Raw genomic sequence first — 20,404 nt, 5'->3', positions numbered from 1 at the left:
GCTTGGGATACTGCAGCCTGGAAACAGTGCCCCACTTTAAGGAGCTAAAAGTCTAGTAAAAGAAAGGCAAGATGAGCCAACACAGAAAGGTGAGGACCATAGAAAGTTTCTTCAGTAACAAGGAAGACCAAGGGACACCCTCAGAGGAGGATGTCAACATCAGGGCCCCTATATCTAAAGCTTCCAAGAAAAATACAAATTGGTCTCAGGCCATAGAGGTGCTCAAAAAGGACTTTGAAGATAAAGTTAGAGAGGTAGAGGAAAAAATGGAAAGAGAAATGAGGGTGATGCAGGAAAGACATGAGAAAAGAGTCAACAGCTTGAAAAGTCAAATTGGCCAAATGGAAAAGGAGGTACAAAATCTCTCTGATGAAAATAATTGCCTAAGAATTAGGATTGAACAAATGGAAGCCAGTGACTTTATGAGAAACCAAGACACAATAAAGCAAATCCAAATGAATAAAAAAAAAATAGAGGGCAATATCTTCTGGGGAAAACTGCTGACCTGAATAATAGGTCCAGGAGAGATAATCTGAAAATTATTGGTCTACCTGAAAACCATGATCAAGGAAAGAGCTTAGACACCATCTTCCAAGATATTCTCAGGGAAAATTGCCCTGAAATTCTAGAAGAAGCTAAAATAGAAATTGAAAGAATCCACTGATCACCTCCAGAAAGAGATTCCAAAAGGAAAACGCCTAGGAATATTATAGCCAAATTCCAGAGCTCTCAGGTCAAGGAGAAAATATCGCAAGCTGCCAAAAAGAAAGAATTCAAGTACTGTGGAGCCCCAGTTAGGATAGCATAAGATCTAGCAGCTTCTACATTAAAGGACTGGAGGGCATGGAATATGATATTATAAAGGGCAAAGGAAATGGGATTACAACCAAGAATCACCTACCCAGGAAAACTCAGCATTATCTTTCAGCGGAAAAAATGGGACTTTAACGAAAAAGAAGACTTTCAGATATTTGTGATGAAAAGACCTGAACTGAATGGCAAATTTGACTTTCAAATACAAGACCCTAGAGAACCATAAAAAATTGGAGCTGGGGACATACCTGGGGTCATACAGTGGGCGACTATCTTGTGTGTGAGGCCAGGTTTTGGCTGGGATCCCCCTGGGTCTAGGGGTGATGCTTTGTCCACTGTGTCACTTAGCTAAGTGATGACATATTTAGGGTTAAATTGAGGGGTGAAGGGAATTCACTGGGGGAGGGGGAAGGGCAGAAGTGAAATCCTACATGAAAGTAACAGGAAAAGGCTTATGGAGTTGGGGAAGAGATAGGAGAGGAGCAGGGCAGTAAATGAATTTTACACTCATCAGAAAAGGCTCAACAACCTTAAACTCATCAGAGCTGCCTAAGGAAAGACTAACAGACACACCCAACTGGGTGTAGTAATCTGTTTAATCTGGGCAATAAATGAGCCTAACACTCATCAGAATTGGCTTAAAGACCTCAATCTCATTAGAATTGGCTCAAGAAGGGAATAATGTACACACTCAATTGGATGGAGTAATCTCTCTAACCCTGCAGGAAAATAGGAGGGGAAGGGGATAAAGAGAGAGGGGCAAAAGAAGAAAGGGCAGAGTGGGGAGGGACAGACAGAAGCAAATCCCTTTTGAAGAGTGATAGGATGAAAGAAGATGAATAATAGAATAAATATCATGGGGAAGGGAATAGGATGGAAGGGAAACAGTTAACAATAGTAATCATGAAAAAGAGAAAAGGGGGGAAATTGTACAAAAAATATTTATAGCAACTCTTGGTGGAGGCTAAGAATTGAGAATCAAGGGAATGTCCATCAATTGAGGAATGATTGAAAAAGCTGTGTTATAGGATTGTAGTGGCATGGTCTTGTGCTACAGGAAATGACAAACAGGATGATCCCCCCAAAACCTGGAAAGACTAATGGACATCGATGTATAGTGAAGTGAGCAGAGCTGGGAGGACATTGTGCATAGTGACAGCAGTATTGTTCAATGAGCAATTGTGAATGACTTAACTACTCTCAGCAGTGCAATGATCCAAGACAATCCCAAGGAACTAATGAGGAAGCTTACTATGCACCCCTATAGAAAGAAATGATAAAAAGAACACTTGTGGATTGTACATATATAATCTGATTGAGATCTTGTGGAGGGGGGAGGAAAGGGAGGGAGGGAGGGAGGGAGGGAGAAAAATTTGGAACTCTAAATCTTATGAAAATGAAAGTTGAAAACTACCCTTACATGTAACTGGAAAATAAAATAAATTTTTGTTGCTGGAAAAAAAAGAAAAGAAATAAGGGGAGATAAAATTCTATAGTTGGAAAATCAATTAGGTGTAGCTACAACCTGACCAGAGCTAGGAGATAGAGATAGCCCCAAAGGTCAGGAGCATCATTTGAAAAAAAAATCCCTCTTGACTTTCAGGGATAAGACAAGAATTCAGGTTCTCCCCACCCCATCCCAAAAAATGAATTTTCCATTTTCAGGTGGACATCTCATCTACCCTCTATAAAAGCTTTTGCCTCCTTTCTGTTATGGGAGGAGAATATTTTTAAGATAATCTCCCCTTGAGGAGAAGTCTTTGACCCCCCTCCCTGTAACCTACCCTAGCACCAAATAAAAGACCACTTTAAAAGCAACTGGACTGTGTGCAAAAGTGTAATTCTTTATTGAGGAATACTTAAGGACCTCCACCTTTTTCCCTGTGACACTCTCTAAAGTAGGAATTTTATGGCAGATGTCAAGAAGGAAATAGGTGATGGGGGTCCTTAGATGTTCCTCTTTAAAGAATTATACCTTCCGGGCAGCTAGGTGGCATAGTGGATAGAGCACTGGCCCTGTAGTCAGGAGGACCTGAGTTCAAATCCAGCCTCAGACACTTAACATTTACTAGCTGTGTGACCCTGGGCAAGTCACTTAACCCCAACTGCCTCACCAAAAAAATAAAAAAAAAAAAAGAATTATACCTTCTTGGACACATTCAATTAGAATAAAATAGTTTTTCTCTTTGTTTGTTTTTTTAATTAGGCGCTACAGAAAGGGACCAAGAGGGAAGTCAAAGACTTGCCTCAAGGGGAGAAAGTGGTTTAGAGATGTGATTCTCTGAAAGCTATTTCTCCTTGAACAGAAGAAAGGCAAAAACTTTTCTTTGGGCAAAAGACTCAAAAGTGGTATTGCTGGGTCAAAGGGTATGCACAGCTTTATCACCCTTTGGGCATAATTCCAAATTGCTCTCCAGAATGGTTGGATCAGTTTACAGCTCCACCAGCCATGCATTAGTGTTCCAATTTTTCCACAGCTTCTCCAACATTTATTATTTTCCTTTTTTGTCATTTTAGCCAATCTGATAGGTGTCAGGTGGTACCTCAGAGTTGTTTTAATTTGCATCTCTCTAATCATTAGAGATTTAGAGCATTTTTTCATATGGGAATAGATAACTTTGGTTTCTTCATCAGAAAACTGCCTGTTCATGTCCTTTGACCATTTCTCAATTGGGGAATGACTTGGATTCTTATAAATTTGATTTAGTTCCCTATATATTTTAGAAATGAGGCCTTTATCAGAAGTACTGGCCATAAAAATTGTTTCCCAGCTTTCTGCCTCCCTTCTAATTTTGGATGCATTGTTTCTGTTTGTACAAAAATTTTTTAATTTAATGTAATCAAAATCTTCCATTTTGCATTTTATAATATACTCTATCTCTTATTTGGTCATAAACTGTTTTCCTTTCCAAAGATCTGATAGGTATACTATTTCTTTCTCTCCTAATTTACCTATGGTATCACCTCTTATGCCTAAATCATGTATGCATTTTGACCTTATTTTAGTATAAGGTGTAAGATGTTGGTCTATGCCTAATTTCTGCCATACTATCTTCCAGTTTTCCCAGCAGTTTTTGTCAAATACTGAGTTCCTATCTCAGAAGCTGGAGTCTTTGGGTTTATCAAACACTACATTACTAGTGTCATTTACTACTACATTTCCTGTGCCTAACCTATTCCATTGATCTTCCACCAGATAGTTTTGATGATTGCTGCTTTAAGTAAAGCTCCAGGTTTGGTACTGCTAACCCACCTTCCTGTTAATTTTTTTCATTATTTCCCTGGATATTCTTGATTTTTTGTTTTTCCAGATGACTTTTGTTATTATTTTTTCTAGCTCTATAAAATAATTTTTAGGTAGTCTGATTGGTATGGCACTGAATAAGTAAATTAATTTAGGCAGTATTGTCATTTTTACTATATTAGCTCTGCCTATCTATGAGCAATTGATATCTTTCCAATTATTTAGATCTGATTTGATTTGTGTTAAGAGTGTTTGGTAGTTGTGTTCATAGAGTTCCTGGGTTTGTCTTGGCAAGTAGACTCCCAAGTATTTTATATTATCTTCTGTTACTTTAAATGGAATTTCTCTTTCTATCTCTTGCTGCTGGACTTTGTTGGTCATGTATAGAAATGCTGATGATTTATGTGGATTTATTTTATATCCTGCTACTTTGCTAAAGTTGTTAATTGTTTCAAGTAATTTTTGAGTTGATTCTCTAGGATTCTTTAAGTATACCATTATATCATCTGCAAAGAGTGATAGTTTTGTTTCCTTCTTGCCTATTCTAATTCCTTTAATTCCTTTCTCTTCTCTGATTGCTAAAGCTAACATTTCTAGTACAATATTAAATAATAGGGGTGATAATGGACATCCCTGTTTCACCCCTGATCTTATTGGGAAGGCCTCTAATTTATCTCCATTGCATATAATACTTGCTGATGGCTTTAGGTAGATACTGTTTATTATTTTAAGGAAAGCTCCCCCTATTCCTAAACTCTCCAGTGTTTTTATTAGGAATGGGTGTTGTATTTTGTCAAAAGCTTTCTCTGCATCTATTGAGATAATCATATGATTTTGGTTGGTTTTCTTATTGATGTGGTTGATTATGTTAATAGTTTTCCTAATGTTGAACCAGCCCTGCATTCCTGGTATAAATCCCACCTGGTCATAGTATATTATCCTGGTGATCACTTGCTGTAATCTCCTTGCTAATATCTTATTTAAGATTTTAGCATCAATATTCATTAGCGAAATTGGTCTATAATTTTCTTTCTCTGTTTTTGCTTTGCCTGGTTTTGGTATCACCACCATATTTGTGTCATAAAACGAATTTGGTAGAACTCCTTCTTCACCTATTTTTCCAAATAATTTGTATAATATTGGAATTAATTGTTCTTTAAATGTTTGGTAAAATTCACCTGTAAACTCATCTGGCCCTGGGGATTTTTTCTTAGGGAGTTCATTAATGGCTTGTTCATTTTCTTTTTCTAATATGGGTTTATTTAAGGATTTTATTTCCTCTTCAGTTAACCTGGGCAGTTTGTATTTTTGTAAATATTCATCCATTTCATTTAGATTGTCAAATTTATTGGCATACGGTTGGGCAAAATAATTCCTAATTATTGATTTAATTTCCACTTCATTGGTGGTAATATCACCCTTTTCATTTTTGATACTGGTAATTTGGTTTTCTTCTTTCTTTTTTTAAATCAAATTAACCAATATTTTATCTATTTTATTGGTTTTTTCATAAAACCAGCTCTTAGTTTTATTGATTAATTCTATAGTTTTTTTGCTTTCAATCTTATTAATTTCTCCTTTAATTTTCAGGATCTCTAGTTTAGTATCTAATTGGGGATTTCTAATTTGTTCTTTTTCTAGCTTTTTAAGTTGCATGCCCACTTCATTAATCTCTTCTTTCTCTTTTTTATTGATGTAAGCATTTAGAGCTATAAATTTTCCCCTAAGCACTGCTTTGGCTGCATCCCATAGATTTTGGTATGTTGTCTCATTATTGTCATTCACTTGGACATAGTTATTGATTGTTTCTATGATTTGTTGTTTGGCCCATTCATTCTTTAGAATGATATTATTTAGTTTCCAATTGATTTTCATTCTACTTTTCCCTGGCTCTTTCTTACATGTAATTTTTATTGCATCATGATCTGAGAAGGATGCATTTACTATTTCTGCCTTTCTACATTTGACTATGATGTTTTTGTGCCCTAATACATGGACAATTTTTGAAAATGTGCCATGTACTGCTGAGAAAAAGGTATATTCCTTTCTATCCCCATTCAATTTTCTCCAGACATCTATCATGTCTAACTTTTCTAGTAATCTATTCACCTCTTTTACTTCTTTCTTATTTATTTTTTGGCTAGATTTATCTAATTCTGAGAGGGGGAGATTCAGGTCCCCCACTAGTATAGTATTACTGTCTAATTCTTCTTGTAACTCATTTAACTTCTCCTCTAAGAACTTGGATGCTATACCACTTGGTGCATACATATTTAATATTGATATTACTTCATTATCTATAGTACCTTTAAGTAAGATGTAATTTCCTTCCTTATCTCTTTTAATGAGATCTATTTTTGCCTGCACTTTGTCTGAGATAAGGATTGCTACCCCTGCTGTTTTTACTTTAGCCGAAGCATAATGTATTCTGCTCCAGCCTTTTACCTTTACTCTGTGTGTATCTCTCTGCTTCAAATATGTTTCTTGTAAACAGCATATTGTAGGATTCTGGTTTTTAATCCACTCTGCAATTTGCTTCTGTTTTATAGCAGAGCTCATCCCATTCACATTCACAGTTATTATTACTGACTGTCTATTCCCCTCCATTCTATTTACCCCCTTTGTACTTTCCCCCGCTTCTTTCACCCTATTCCTCCTCACCAACATTTTACTTCTTACCCCTGCCTCCCCCAATCTGCCCTCCCTTTTTATCACCCCCCTCTCTTTTCTTTACTCTTTTCTCCCTTGCTTTTGTCCTCCCTTCTATCAGTCCCCCCTTCCCTTCTCCTTTTGCTTCCCTAAAGAATGAGCTAAGTTTCTTTATCCCAATGAATGTATATGTTATTCCCTCTTTGAATCAAATCTAATGAAAGTAGGGTTGAAACAATGTTAACCCCTCCTTTCTTTCCCTCTATTGTAATAGGTTTTTTTTCACCTCTTCATATGATATAATTCATCCCATTCCACCTCCCCTTTCCTCTCCTCCCCATAGACTCCCTTTTTAACACCTTAATTTTTTTTGTATCATCACATCAAAGACAATTTATATTTATACCCTCTGTGTAAACTCCTTCTCTCTGCCCAAATACATTTATAGTTCTTAAGAGTTATAAGTATTATCTTCCCATGTAGGGATCTACACAGTTTAACCTAATTGGGTAACCTTTTTTTTCCCCCTGTTTACCTTTTTAAACTTCTCTTGAGTCTTGTATGTTAAGATCAAATTTTCTCTTCAGTTCTGGTCTTTTCACCAGGAAAGATTGAAAGTCCCCAATGTCATTAAATGTCCATCTTTTCCCCTGAAAGAGAATGCACATTTTTGCTGGGTAATAGATTCTTGGGTGCAATCCAAGCTCCTTTGCCTTCCGGAATATCATATTCCAAGCCTTACAGTCCTTTAATGTTGAAGCTGCCAGGTCCTGAGCAATCCTGACTGTGGCTCCATGATATTTAAATTGCTTCTTTCTGCCTACTTGGAGTATTTTCTCCTTCACCTGATAATTCTGGAATTTGACTACAATATTCCTTTTGGGGTCTCTTTCAGGATGTGATCGGTGGATTCTTTCAATGATGATTTTATCCTCTGATTCTATGATATCAGGGAAGTTCTCTTCAATAATTTCCTGGAATGTGGTGTCTAGATTCTTTTTCGGGTCATGGCTTTCAGGCAGTCCAATGATTCTCAAATTGTCTCTCCTCGATCTGTTTTCCAGATCAGTTGTCTTTCCAATGAGATATTTCACATTTTTTTCTATTTTTTCATTCTTTTGATTCTGCTTGACTGATTCCTGGTATCTCATGGATTCCTTATCTTCCAACTGTCCCATTTTAATTTTTAAGGCATTGTTTTCTTCAGTGAGATTATGCACCTTTTTTTTTCCATTTGGCCAAGTGAATTTTTTTAAGGCAGTTTTTCTTCAATGAGATTATGCACCTTTTTTTCCATTTGGCCAGATGAATTTTTTAAGACATTGTTTTCTTCAATGAGATTATGCACCTTTTTTTCCAGTTTGCCAAATGAATTTTTTAAGGCATTGTTTTCTTCAGTGAAATTATGTGCTTCCTTTTCCAAGCTGCTGATTCTTTTTTCATAGTTTTCTTGTTTTGCTTTCATTTCTCTCCCCATTTTTTCTTCTACCTCTCTCAATTGATTTTTAAAATCCTTTTTTGAGCTCTTCCAGGAAGGCTTTTTGTTCTTGAGACCAATTCACCTTCCCTCCTGAGGCTTCACATGTAGGCAATTTGAGGCTATTGTCCTCATCTGAGTTTGTGTTGGCTTCTTCCCTATTGATACAGAAGCTTTCAATGGAGAGGGCTCTTTTTTGCTTCTTACTCATTATTGCAGCTTGTTTATTTATTTCTTAAGTTGTGGTCTGCTCTGGGGGCACCAGGGTCCCTGTTTTGGGCTTCTTGTGCAGGGGTATAGGTGCTGTGTGACCGGCTTTTTACTCTGAGGCCTTTATAGTGTGTGCAGTTCGACCCCCTGCACTTACTGTATGAGTGCGCTTGGCCAGGCGCCCGATCCCGCCTGTCCCGTTCATGGCCCTACAGCCCGCCCTCCGGCCGGTGCAAATAGGTTTTTCCACTGTCCTTCTTGGCCACCAGCTTTTTCAGCCAGGTTCCAGAGGCCTCAGTTGTTCAGCTGTGGCCCGCAGCTCCTGCTGACTTGCCCCAACCCCCTCAGCGCTGGGCTCCTGCCCTGCGCTAGGCCTCCCTTTTGCCCGAGTCAGACCGACCTTTTCCTGAAATCTTCTAAATTATCTCTGGTTGGAAGACTGTGTCTCTCTATCTCTTTGCAGGTTCTATAGTGTCAGAATCTGTCCAGAGGCTTGATTTAATGTTCTTTTTGAGGGAACAGAAAGAGAGCTCAGACAGCTTGCTGCTTCCTCTACACCATCTTGGCTCTGCCCCAAGGCAAAAGGTTTTATAGAGTGTGGATGGGGTGACCACCACCTGACAATGGAAAGTTTCTTTTGGGGGTGGGGAAAGCTCGAGTGAGGAGTGGTGGTCCTGACTTCTGGAGTTATTTCTGTCCACTGTCACCAATCAGGCAGCAGTCATGCCTAATAGGCTTATCTGTCTTACTTCTCAAGGTATATCTGTCCTTTAGCTAGAACTCCAGGTTAAACTTTAATAGTCCCAAATTCCGTGATATGTCCCCACCCCATATCAGCAGAGATAAATACATTTTAACTGTCTCTTGATCTAAGACACTTAGAACCCTAATGAGGTAAAAACCCAATGAACTAATAGTAGAGAAGGCTCAGGATACTCTCCTTTGTTGTTTGTCATGCTCTGGCAGGACTACACAAGATGACCCATCAGCTTACAATGGAATTCAGTTCTCTCCTCTGACTCTTAGGGCCCCAGAAAACCAAAAGGCAGAAATTTTCTCTGGCTGGGACTTCAGTGTGGCAGTGCTCTATGCTGCAACAGTATTCAGCTAGAGAACTGAAAAACAGAGGCAACTGGGGCAGGGCTCCAGCTTGGGTAGTATGGACAGTATTCCACTAAGTCTCAGGGAAAGTAGACTAGAATCCTGCTGGGACCAGTTCTGTTTCTCCAGAAGTCACCTGACTTGTCAAGTCAAGTAACTTCCTTCAAGGTCCAACTAAAACCATACCTTCCCCATGAAGCCTTTCCAAATCCCCCTTAATTCTAGTTCCTAATAGCCTTTCCACTATTAATTATAAGTCATCTAGCCTGTATATGGCTTATTTATACATAGTTGTTTACATATTGCATCCCCCAAAGACTGTAAGGTCTTTAAATGCAGGAGACTATCATTTGCCTTTATTTTTATCCCCAGGATTTAGCACAGTGACTGGTACTTAATAAATGTTTCTTGACTGACTGACTTGGAGCAGAGGCTGAAGCCATTGAAATATGAATTGTCTGGTTTGGGTGGAGGCAGAGACAACTTTGAGGTCCAGACCCCAGGGAAACCACAATCAAAGGGGGAAGACTCAGAAAGTAAGCAATAGGAGAATATAAGTAGGAAAAGATTGAAATTGCTAAAGATGTCAGGTAGATGAAAACTCAGTTAAAAACACTGAAAATTTGCAGATAAACCAATAGGGAAAATGTTAATAACCAAAGGAAACATGGCCTCCAGATAAGTTAAATGATTCCAGATATCTATGAATAAATATTGTAAAATAATGGAAATGAATCAACCCCTAATGGGACAGAGGACCCTGTAAAGCTCCAAAAGAGCATGGAAACATAGCAAAATGTTCCTGAATTGCTTAAAAGAAAAAATAAGACTGTAAAAGCAGAATTTATGGCATGCATAGCAGAAATAATCATCAGAATAGAAAAACCTGGAATCATAGTGGCAAACCTCACCAAAGGAACAAAAACTAGAACAACTGATTGAGAACACAAATACATAGGAGTGAATGATAATCTGGAAGAAAGGAAGCAAAAAACAATGACATTAAAAGAAAACATGATCTCTCTTCTTAAAAATAAAACATTGATCTCAATGACAAGATGCATAGAGACAATGTAAATATTATAGGTCTCCAAGGAGAATACAAGAAGTCAAAACACCTGAAAAGCATACTGCCAGAAAGAATACAAGAAAATTGCCTGAAACTTCTGAAAACAGAAAATAAAATGCTAATTGAAATAACCTACCATTTGCCTTCAGGGAAAAAAAAATCCTATGCAGCAAACTTTAAGACATATAGTAGTTGAATTGAACAATTACAATGACAAACAACAAATTCTGCAAGCTACCAAGAGAAAGACCTTTGAATATAAAGGAAATTTAAATAACACAAGACTGACTATTATGTGCCCACCAGAAGCTTCAAAAGACAATGAAATGATACCTCCCAAAGAACAAAGGCTCTCAAGAAGAAACCCACTTCAAACGTAATAAGTGTCTGAGGCTAGATTTGAATTCAAGTCTTCCTGACTTCAGTGTTCTATCCATCATGGCACCCACCTGCCTATACTTGAACAAACTATTTGTTTTTCAAATACCTTAGACAACAAAAATACAGTAATTTGTAACTAAATATCATGATCAAGGACAACAATAACAAAAGATAACAGGGATAATTCAGAAATTTCCTTCTAAAAGTATACATGGAAACACCAGTGAAAGCAGAAATGAAACAGAAGGAATATGATGGAATAAACCTTAAAACATTTTGTGGGACTAAATTGCAGAATGGGAGAGTACATAAAGGGAAGAAGGAGAAGGAAAAAGATATAGGAAACTATATGATGTATCCTAATCAATTCAAAAGTCAACAATGAAGGAGAAGTAATTCCTGAAGTCTCTGAAGAAGTCCTATAGGATAAGGGGTGAGGAGACAAAGGAAGGGATGAAATAGGATCTTGTTTTAGTGATGGGAAGAGGTCATACTGAAGAATGTTTCTGTGAGGAAAGAGACATCCTATAACTAGAAATGGAATCAGAGGGCATGGTACCAGAGAAGAGATTCCATGGTGATATGGGTCTGGGGTAACTCTCCTTGAGAAGCTAAGATATCAGGACAGACACACCTGAGAAGTAAGGGAGATAAGCCCATTTGGCATGGCTGCTACCTGATTGGTCCTAGGGGACAGTAATAACTCCAGAAGTTAGGACCACCACCTTTCATTCAAGCCTTTCCCACCCCCAAAGAGAACTTTCCATAGGCAGGTGGTTACCTCATCCATCTACCCATCATCCAATAGAAGCTTTTGCCTTTCTTCTGTTTGAGGAGAAATGTGCCCCAGAGAATCATGTTGTCTCTAAACCATTTTCTTCCCTCAATGGGAAGTCTTTGACTTCTTTCTTGGTCACTCTCTCTAGTGCGCAAATAAAAAAACTATTTTATGCTAATTAGATTATGTGCAAGAGGGTGTAATTCTTTAAAGAGGAATACCTAAGGACCCCCACCACCTATTTCCCCCATGGCAATGGAAAATTGTTAGAGCTTCCAGGTCAAGGAGTAAATATTGCAAATAGCCAGAAAGAAACAATTCAAATATCATGGAGCCACAGTCAGAATTGTATAAAATTTAGGAGTTTTCACATTAAAAAGAGTGAATGACTTAAAATATATTCTGAGGAGCAAAGGAATTAAGATTTCAAGTAAGAATAAAAATAGACCTAATTGAAAAGGATAATCAGGGAAACTGCTACAAAGTACCATAGACAATGAAGTAATATCAAAAAATTTACAGCAAGTTTCTCTGATAAAGGCCTCATTTCTCAAACATACAGGGAACTGAGTCAAATTTATGAAAATAAGAGTAATTTCCCAATTGATAAATTGTCAAAAGATATAAACAGGAAGTTTTTGGAAGAAGAAATCAAAACTATCTATAGTCATATGAAAATATACACTAAATCATTATTGATTAGAGAAAGGCAAATTAAAACAACTCTGAGGTATCACTTCACACCTATCAGAAATGACAAATGCTGGAGGGGATGAGAGAACATAGGTACATTAATGAACTGTTGGTGAAGTAGTAAACTAGTCCAACCATCCTACAGAACAACCTAAAACTGTGCCCAAAGGGCTATAAAACTGTGCATACCCTTTGACCCAGAAATACCACTACTAGGTCTGTATCCCAAAGAGATCAAAGAAAAAGGAAAAGGACCTATATGTATGCAAATAATTACAACGATTCTTTTTGTGCTAGCAAAGGACTGGAAATCGAGGAGATGCTTATTAATTAGGGAATGGCTGGACTAGTTGTGGCATATGATTGTTATTGAGTGTTTTTGTGTTATAAGAAGGGAGTGCTTTCAGAAAAAACAACATGCCAAGGTCTATATGAACTGATGCAAAGTGAAGTGAAGAGAACTGAGAAATCATGCACAGTGTAGTAATTATGATCAGCTGTGGAAGATTTGTCTACTCTGATCAATTCAGTGATCCAAGACAGTTCCAAAGGATTCATGATGAATAAAAATGCTATCCACTTCCAGAAAGAAGAATGATGAACTCTGAGTGCAAATTTAAGTATAAGGGGGAATACCATATAAAAAATATTTATAGCACCTCTTTGTGGTGGCTAAGAATTGGAAATTGAAGGAATGTCCATCAATTGGGGAATGACTGAACAAATTGTGGTATATGATTGTAATGGAATATTTTGTGCTATAAGAAATAACAAGCTGGATGATTTCAGAAAAACCTGGAAAGACTCATATGACCTGATGTATGGTGAAGTGAGCAGAACCAGGAGATCTTTGTGCACAGTGACAGCATTATAGCGCTATGAGCAATTGTGAATGACTTAACTACTCTCAGCAATACAATGATCCAAGACAATCCCAAAGGACTAATGATGAAGCATACTATCCACCTCCAGAGAAAGAACTTATATTGATTGAAAACAGACTGAAGCATGCTATTTTGTACTTTTTCTTAGTTGAGTCCTTTTTATGTAAAATGACTAATATGGTAATGTTTTACATAATTAGACATGTATAACCTGTAAAGAATTAATTGTTATTTGAGGTTTTTATGACCCCATATTTTGGTTAGAATTAAAAAAAAACCAAAAACCTCGGTGCACGCACTGGCCTCTGGGGCTCCACAAACAGCATGGTGCTCCACCCACTGGTTGTAGCCATCGCCATGGCGCTGGCACCTCATGTCATCACCACTTGCAGATGCCTACATGGGCCTGGAAAAATTATAATGATTGGAAGCCTAGTGAGGGCAGTCATGTGACTGTCAGAGTGGTCAACCAGTTGGCTGGGGGCTGTCTGAGGTCTCCTGGAAGAAGGGAGGAGATTCGTCATTCTAGCCCGAAGCTGGAAAGCAACAGAATGCGTCTGTGTATTCTCAGCTGATTCCTGGGTGGTGGTGTTATTCAGGTTGTATAATTTCCTTTTCCCTATTTTATTTCCTTTCCCTTGATCCTACTGATCCTGTTTGTGTTTGTTTTTTTTTTAAGTTTGTTCTTGTTAAATAAATCCTGCTCTGTTTTGAGGGAGGCTGCCGGTCTCCTTTCTTGCCTCAATATTGCAGTGAGCTGCTTAGCTAACACTCCCCAATTAAAAATTGGTCCCCACAAACCTATACTGATTGCTTGCAACCTTGGGGAGGGAGGATGGTAGGGAGGGAGGGAATGAGAGAGGGATAGAATTTGGAACTCAAAACTTTAAATAAATAAATAAGTAATTATATAAATAGATAAATGAATGAATGAATAGATTTTTAAAAAGAAAAGAAATCTACACATTTGGAGGGAATACCCAAATTGATAAGATCACAGATTCATCAAAAAGTTGAACTATCCAAAGCAAAGAGGGTGATCTATCTATCATTCTCTGCCCTGCTCTGACCTTCCTTTCACTGTGTCTGGTCTTCATGTCACATCTCAGAAGAGCATTGCCAAGCTCTAGGGTATTCAGGAGAGTGAGGCAACTCCAAATTAAAGCACAGGAAAAGCGAGTTGAATGAACTGGGCACACTTAACCTGGAGTAAAACAGACTCTGAGAGAGAACATGGCGGCTGCCTTTAAGTATTTACTGAGCTGTCATGAGGAAGAAGGATGGATTTGCTCTGCTGGAGAGTCACTCTGACTAGGACCAAAGAGTGGAAATCAAAGGGAAACATGAATACCCTCAAAATGAGGACCAATACAATCATGGGATGGGTTGCCTGGAGACAGAGCAATTCCTCCCATGACTGGAGATCTTTAAACAGAGGCCAGATGACCATTTAATCAGGATATTGTTAATTGAATTCCTGCATTTGGTAGGGGCTGGACTAAATGCCATGATTCCTGAGTTCTGTAATTTGATGATTCCGTTGGTAAACATGCATGTCTAGCCTCTGATCTCTTCAATAATTTTATGTATATATACATATGTACACACACACATATATACATACATACATACATATATGTGTGTGCATGTAAAAAATTAATTAGAGAAATAAAAATTCAAACAACTCTGCTGTAACACACCTATCAGACTGGCTAACATGGTAGAAAAGGAAAATGACAAATGCTGGCAGAGATGTGGGAAAATAGGTACATTGATGCACTATTGGTAGAGTTGTGAGCTGGCTCGACTATTTTGTAGAACAATTTGTAACTATTTCCAAAGGACTATAAAACCATGCCTACTCTTTGACCCATTAATATCACAACTAGTATTTCAGAGAGATCAAAGGAAAAGGGCTTTTATTTAGAAAAATATTTATAGAAACTCTCTTTGTGGTGGCAAATAATTGGAAATTGAGGTGATACCCATCAATTGGGGAACAAGTTTTAGTATATGATTGTGATGGAATACTATCGTGCTTCAAGAAGTAATGAGCAGGATGGTTTCAGAAAAACCTAGTAAGACCTATATGAACTGAAGCAAACTGAAGTGAGCAGAACCAAGAGAACACTGTACAAAGTAACAGCAATATTATAATGATTATTGAATGTTTCTGAGCAATACAATGATCCAAGACAAATTCCAAAGGCTTCATAATGAAAAATGCTATCTACCTCTAGAGAGAACTGATGAACTTTGAGTGCAGATTGAACCATGTAATTTTTTTATTTTCTTTACTTTTCTTGCTTTTTTGGTAACATACTTAATAAAGAATTATAGTTTGCATAAAGATAAGAGAAAATTTAAGGCTGGACAAGTAGTTCTGAGAGCTCTCTGCATAGAGATTATAATTTTTAACCATGTGACCTGGTGAAATCACCAAAGGAAACAGTATAAAGAGAGAAGAGAAGAGGAACCAGAGTGGAGTCCTGGAGGATAAATATATTGTATTTCTTTCTTTCTTTCTTTCTTTCTTTTTGGTGAGGCAATTGGGGTTAAGTGACTTGCCCAGGGTCACACAGCTAGTAACTGTCAAGTGTCTGAGGCCGGATTTGAACTCAGGTTCTCCTGAATCCAGGGCCGGTGCTCCATCCACTGTACCACCTAGCTGCCCCAATATATTGTATTTCAATGTCAGTAACTTCCTTTGTAAAAACAAACAAACAAAACAAAGCAAAATTCCACATATTGTGGAATTATTAATTATTATTAATTCACATTTGGTTTTGTGTGACTATGTATAAGTAATTTATACTTTTTTGAGGTACAATTTCCTCATCTGTAAAATATAGATAATAGCATCTACTTCATAGAGCTTTTGTGAAGATCAACTGAAATGAAATATGTAAAACATTTCAAAGATCTTTTAAAAATCACCTTGCCCAAACTTGAAGTCTTTTTAATTTTATAGTACCTGACACGTATTATGTGACACACTATGATGGGGCAAGTATTGGAACTATTCCTTTAGCTATAACTAAATTGTAACTTAGACTTTACATTAACAAAACAATGGTTTTTCCCCAAATTATTCTAAATTAGTGGTTTCATTATATTTACTATTTAAAAACTGACTTCTCAATCAGCTGGTCAAGACCACCCCCTTTGCATTGAATGCACCTCTATTTACAGAGACAAATGTTTTCCAATCCCATTTATTGGAGTCTGGACCTTAGTTCTGTTATCTACAAAAGTCGAAGGTTGGGCTAGATCTAATCATATATCCAGAGCTGGAAGGGACTGGAGAGGCCATCTAGTCTATCCCTATTATTTTGCAAATGATGAAACTTTCACCTAGGAAGATGACACAGGTCACAAATGATTGTCAGAGATAGCATTTGAACCTAGCTCCTCTGACTTCAGGGACAATGCTCTTTCCCCTGTACCATGCTGCCTTCTTCTAATAACTTTTTTCAGATGAGCTCTAATATCCCTTCTAAACTTAATATTTTAAGACTCTAAAACATTAATGCAATTCTAAAAAAAAAAAAGAGTATTCCCAAATATACTTTTGAGAGTTATTTACATCTTTGATCAACTGATTTCCTAAACACTGGGTTTCACAGATGAAAATGGAGATGTTAAAAGATACTTACTCATACATTGTCCTTCACTCATTTGCCAGATAAAATCTTCCTGACAGGTTGCAGTAAACAGTCTATCTGGAATGGCTTTGTACCCACGCTTACAAGCTAATGTCAATACAGTGCCTACTGGGAAGACTCTCTCATTTCTATGATAGAAATCAAGTTCAGCATTTTCAATGAATGGTTGTTCAGTGCAGGCATCTGGTCATAAGAGAAGCATTGGAAACAAATGTTACTGAGGTCAACCATGACAACATAGCAGCATGTCATTTTAACGGATGACATGGCAGAAACCAATTTAGGCAATGATCTAAGATAACATTGAAATTGTTGGAAATTTCAGGGTAATTGGGAAAGGAAAAATTGGGCACAGGGAACTATCAAGGGACAGAGATTTCTCTGGGGGGGAAAATGTGTCCTCTTCAAAGCCTACAAAGAGGCAGGTGGGAATCCTGGAGACTAATACAGGAACATCTCCACCAGTGAATTGAACACACACACACACACACACACACACTTTTATATTCAAGTGGACAGACTTTACCTACCAATTACCCTGCAGTAAAGATAGCTGGGAAAAGTTTCTGGGTATATGAGGCTAACTTAGGAGTGCTTCCTAATTGGATGGTGAGAGTGGACAAAAGGTGTCTGCCTAGTCACCAACCATGATTGCCACCAAGAATTTCATCTTTTACCCTTCAGATAAAGACCTTGCAAGAACAAAATACTCTTTGATCATTCACAACTGATGCTTTGCTTCTCAGTCTCTTGCTTTTCCTGATGATGTTATGTTTGTATAAGAAATGATTCTAAGTACAATAACCATGTCGCTGAAATCATTATTTCCAAAATATATCTATTGAGCTCTAGTTTTCTCCATTTTGAATGGCAGGTTCTTTGGGTTGGATTGGGGGGAAAATTATACGAAGCAAAATAAAAGTGGCAACCAAATGGCTTCAGTGGATAGAGTGTTGGAATTGGAACCAGAAAGTCCCAAGTTCCAATTCAGTCTCAAACATTTGCTAATGAGCAAATCATTTAAGCTTCTAGCCTTAGCTTCTTCATCTGTAAAATGGGGATAATAAAAGCACCTGCCTTTCAGGGTAATTGCAAAGATCAAAGACATGTATATGGGTGTATCACTTTTCAAAACAAAGCACAGTTATTAAATGATAATTATTATTATTATTATTTGCTTTGTTTATAGCCCTTTTCCTGAGCAACCCTATAAACAGAGTTGAATTTATGTTTCTTTTACAGCAGAGGAAGATGGAGCTCTTTAAGAATAGCCATCTAGTCTTCTGAAAATTGGAACAAAACAAAGCTGTATTGTGACAAAGTATATGTTAACACCAACTGCCATGCCTGCACTTCTGGATAGGTTTAGAATGTGTCCATACTCACTGATCACACAAGTGGGTATATCAGGATACCACTGATTGTCAGCTCCACAGTGAATCATATTGGTACCATTTAGAATGTAACCTCTGTTGCACTCAAACATAATAGTATCTTTGTATGTGTAGATGGGTCCAAGACCAGAGGATATTTTCCCATTTGGAATCTGTGGCTGCTTGCAGTTGACCACTAAAGAAAGAAAACAAGAGATTTGCTCAATCCAAATTACCTGGTGTAACAACATGAATGTATTAGCAAAGATGACCAGAAGTCCCTAATGTTTTATGCAGATACATATCAGAAAGTTTCCTACTTGGTACTATAATGATTGTAATGACACCACCTGCTGGAGACTTACTGTAGCAAAGCTCCACCATGAGGAGAAGGCATCTGAGGGCAAGACATGCGGCTCTTTGGCATCAGGAAGTGGTTTGCTTGTGGGAGGAAGAGGGGGCGAGGCTGGCACTCTCGCTCTCTTTTCATCAGGACTCTGGTTGAGAGTGGAGCGAGGAACGCTCTCTCCCTTCAATATATAAATGAATCTAGGCCTTTCTCTCTCTCTTTACCAAATTCTTATTCTCCTTAATAAATGCTTAAAAGTCTAACTCTTGCTAAAGCTTATAATTTATTGGCGACCACTCATTAGATATTTTAGACAGACTAGCTAGAATTTTAGCCCCTTACAGTACAATGAGGATATTGAACCTAGAACAGAGGTTCTTAAACTTTTTTGTTTCATAGACCCCTTTGGCAATCTGGTGAAGCCTATGAAGTACTCCAAAGAATGCCTTTAAATGGATAAAATAAAATACATAGAAATACAAAAGAAGCCAATTCTATTTAAATATAGTCATTGCAATATTTAAAAAACAAGTTCATGGCTCTAGGTCAGGAACCTGTGAAATTTGTTTCTAAGGTCCTTTCTAGCTTTATAATTCTACAATTCATGAGGCACAGTAAGAATATTTTATAACTTCAAGTATTTTCCTAGTACCAAGCTCCAAGAAACTCAGAACAAAAGAATAATTACACTTGCTTCATCATTCTGACCATAGAGCAATATTGCAGACCATAGTTCTACTTAGTTAAGATTCCTTCTGATTATAGTTAAGAAAATGAAGGTGCATCAGGGGAGGAATTGACTATGTCCTATAGAATCAGAAACAGTGATTTCATGTTAGTTAAGAATTAAGAAGGGAATGATCTTCTGGACTAGCAAGAATAAGTAATTTAGACTTCAAAAAGGTTGAGGGTCATAAGGGCCAGAGACATGGATTCGTAAAAGGAAAAGACCTTTCAGATGCAAAGGAAATACTCCATCTATTCCTTAGAAGGGATTTAAAGATTGATTAGCCCATTACTAATGAAGAGGCCAGTGAGACAACAAACTTGTCCCAGGGCAGAGACCTTTATTCCTTTTGTCCTCAGCTATTCATCTACCTGTGACCCAACAGGCATCTGGGAATTGCAACTTAGCTGATCATTATGAGCAGAAGTGGGATCCACAACCTAAGAATGCCACTTCTGAACCAGAAAGAAGTGTTGAACAAGAAAGGTAGACTTCTTCCATTTCCTGCCTGGGGAGGACAACGGAGTCTAAGAAGAGAAGTTTCCATCAACTTTAGCCTAACAATTGTTGCCTTTGCTGAAAAGAGCACTGTTAACACTCCAATTGCAAAGAGCACTGTTACACTCACCTAAGCCAGAGGCTGCAACTACCCATATAAGATTGATGCTAGAGAATCCAGAGTATCAATTCATCTAGCAGACATTCTACACTCTTGGAAGTGCCCAGTGATTGAGTGATCTTCTTGGTGCAATCTGGAAGCAGCTACAAAGTAACCTGCCTAGTCTAACCCTGTCCATAAACAGCAGCCCAATGAAAATGAAGTACCTGTCCCAACACAGCAACAGCCCAGCTCTGTAAGGAACTAGCTTTACAACTGAGTGAGCTTCTTGCACTAGCTTAGCACCAGGTCAACTGCTGAGCAAAGATGTCATGCCCTATGAAAAGCCAGACCAGCTGAGTAGTAGATATACCCATCTATCTCCAATACCCT

The 20,404-nt window shown here is 37.8% G+C and overlaps 1 protein-coding gene across 6 annotated transcripts in view; it reads right to left on the bottom strand.

The window, feature by feature from the left end:
• Positions 1–20,404, bottom strand: part of C4BPA (complement component 4 binding protein alpha) — a 62,914-nt gene that overhangs the window by 25,648 nt on the left and 16,862 nt on the right. For all 6 annotated transcript variants that reach the window (XM_044003681.1, XM_044003686.1, XM_044003682.1 and 3 more), the window contains 2 exons: positions 18,351–18,533; positions 16,956–17,147 (listed from right to left, as the gene is read on the bottom strand). In XM_044003681.1, coding sequence (XP_043859616.1) covers positions 16,956–17,147; positions 18,351–18,533 — 375 coding nt within the window. The remainder of the gene's footprint in view (positions 1–16,955; positions 17,148–18,350; positions 18,534–20,404) is intronic.

This window comes from Dromiciops gliroides, chromosome 4, assembly GCF_019393635.1.
Source record: "Dromiciops gliroides isolate mDroGli1 chromosome 4, mDroGli1.pri, whole genome shotgun sequence".
In the NCBI taxonomy this organism is placed as follows: Eukaryota; Metazoa; Chordata; class Mammalia; order Microbiotheria; family Microbiotheriidae; genus Dromiciops; species Dromiciops gliroides.
The sequence above is the reverse complement of the archived record's forward strand: the minus strand, read 5'-3'. Positions and strand labels throughout refer to the sequence as shown.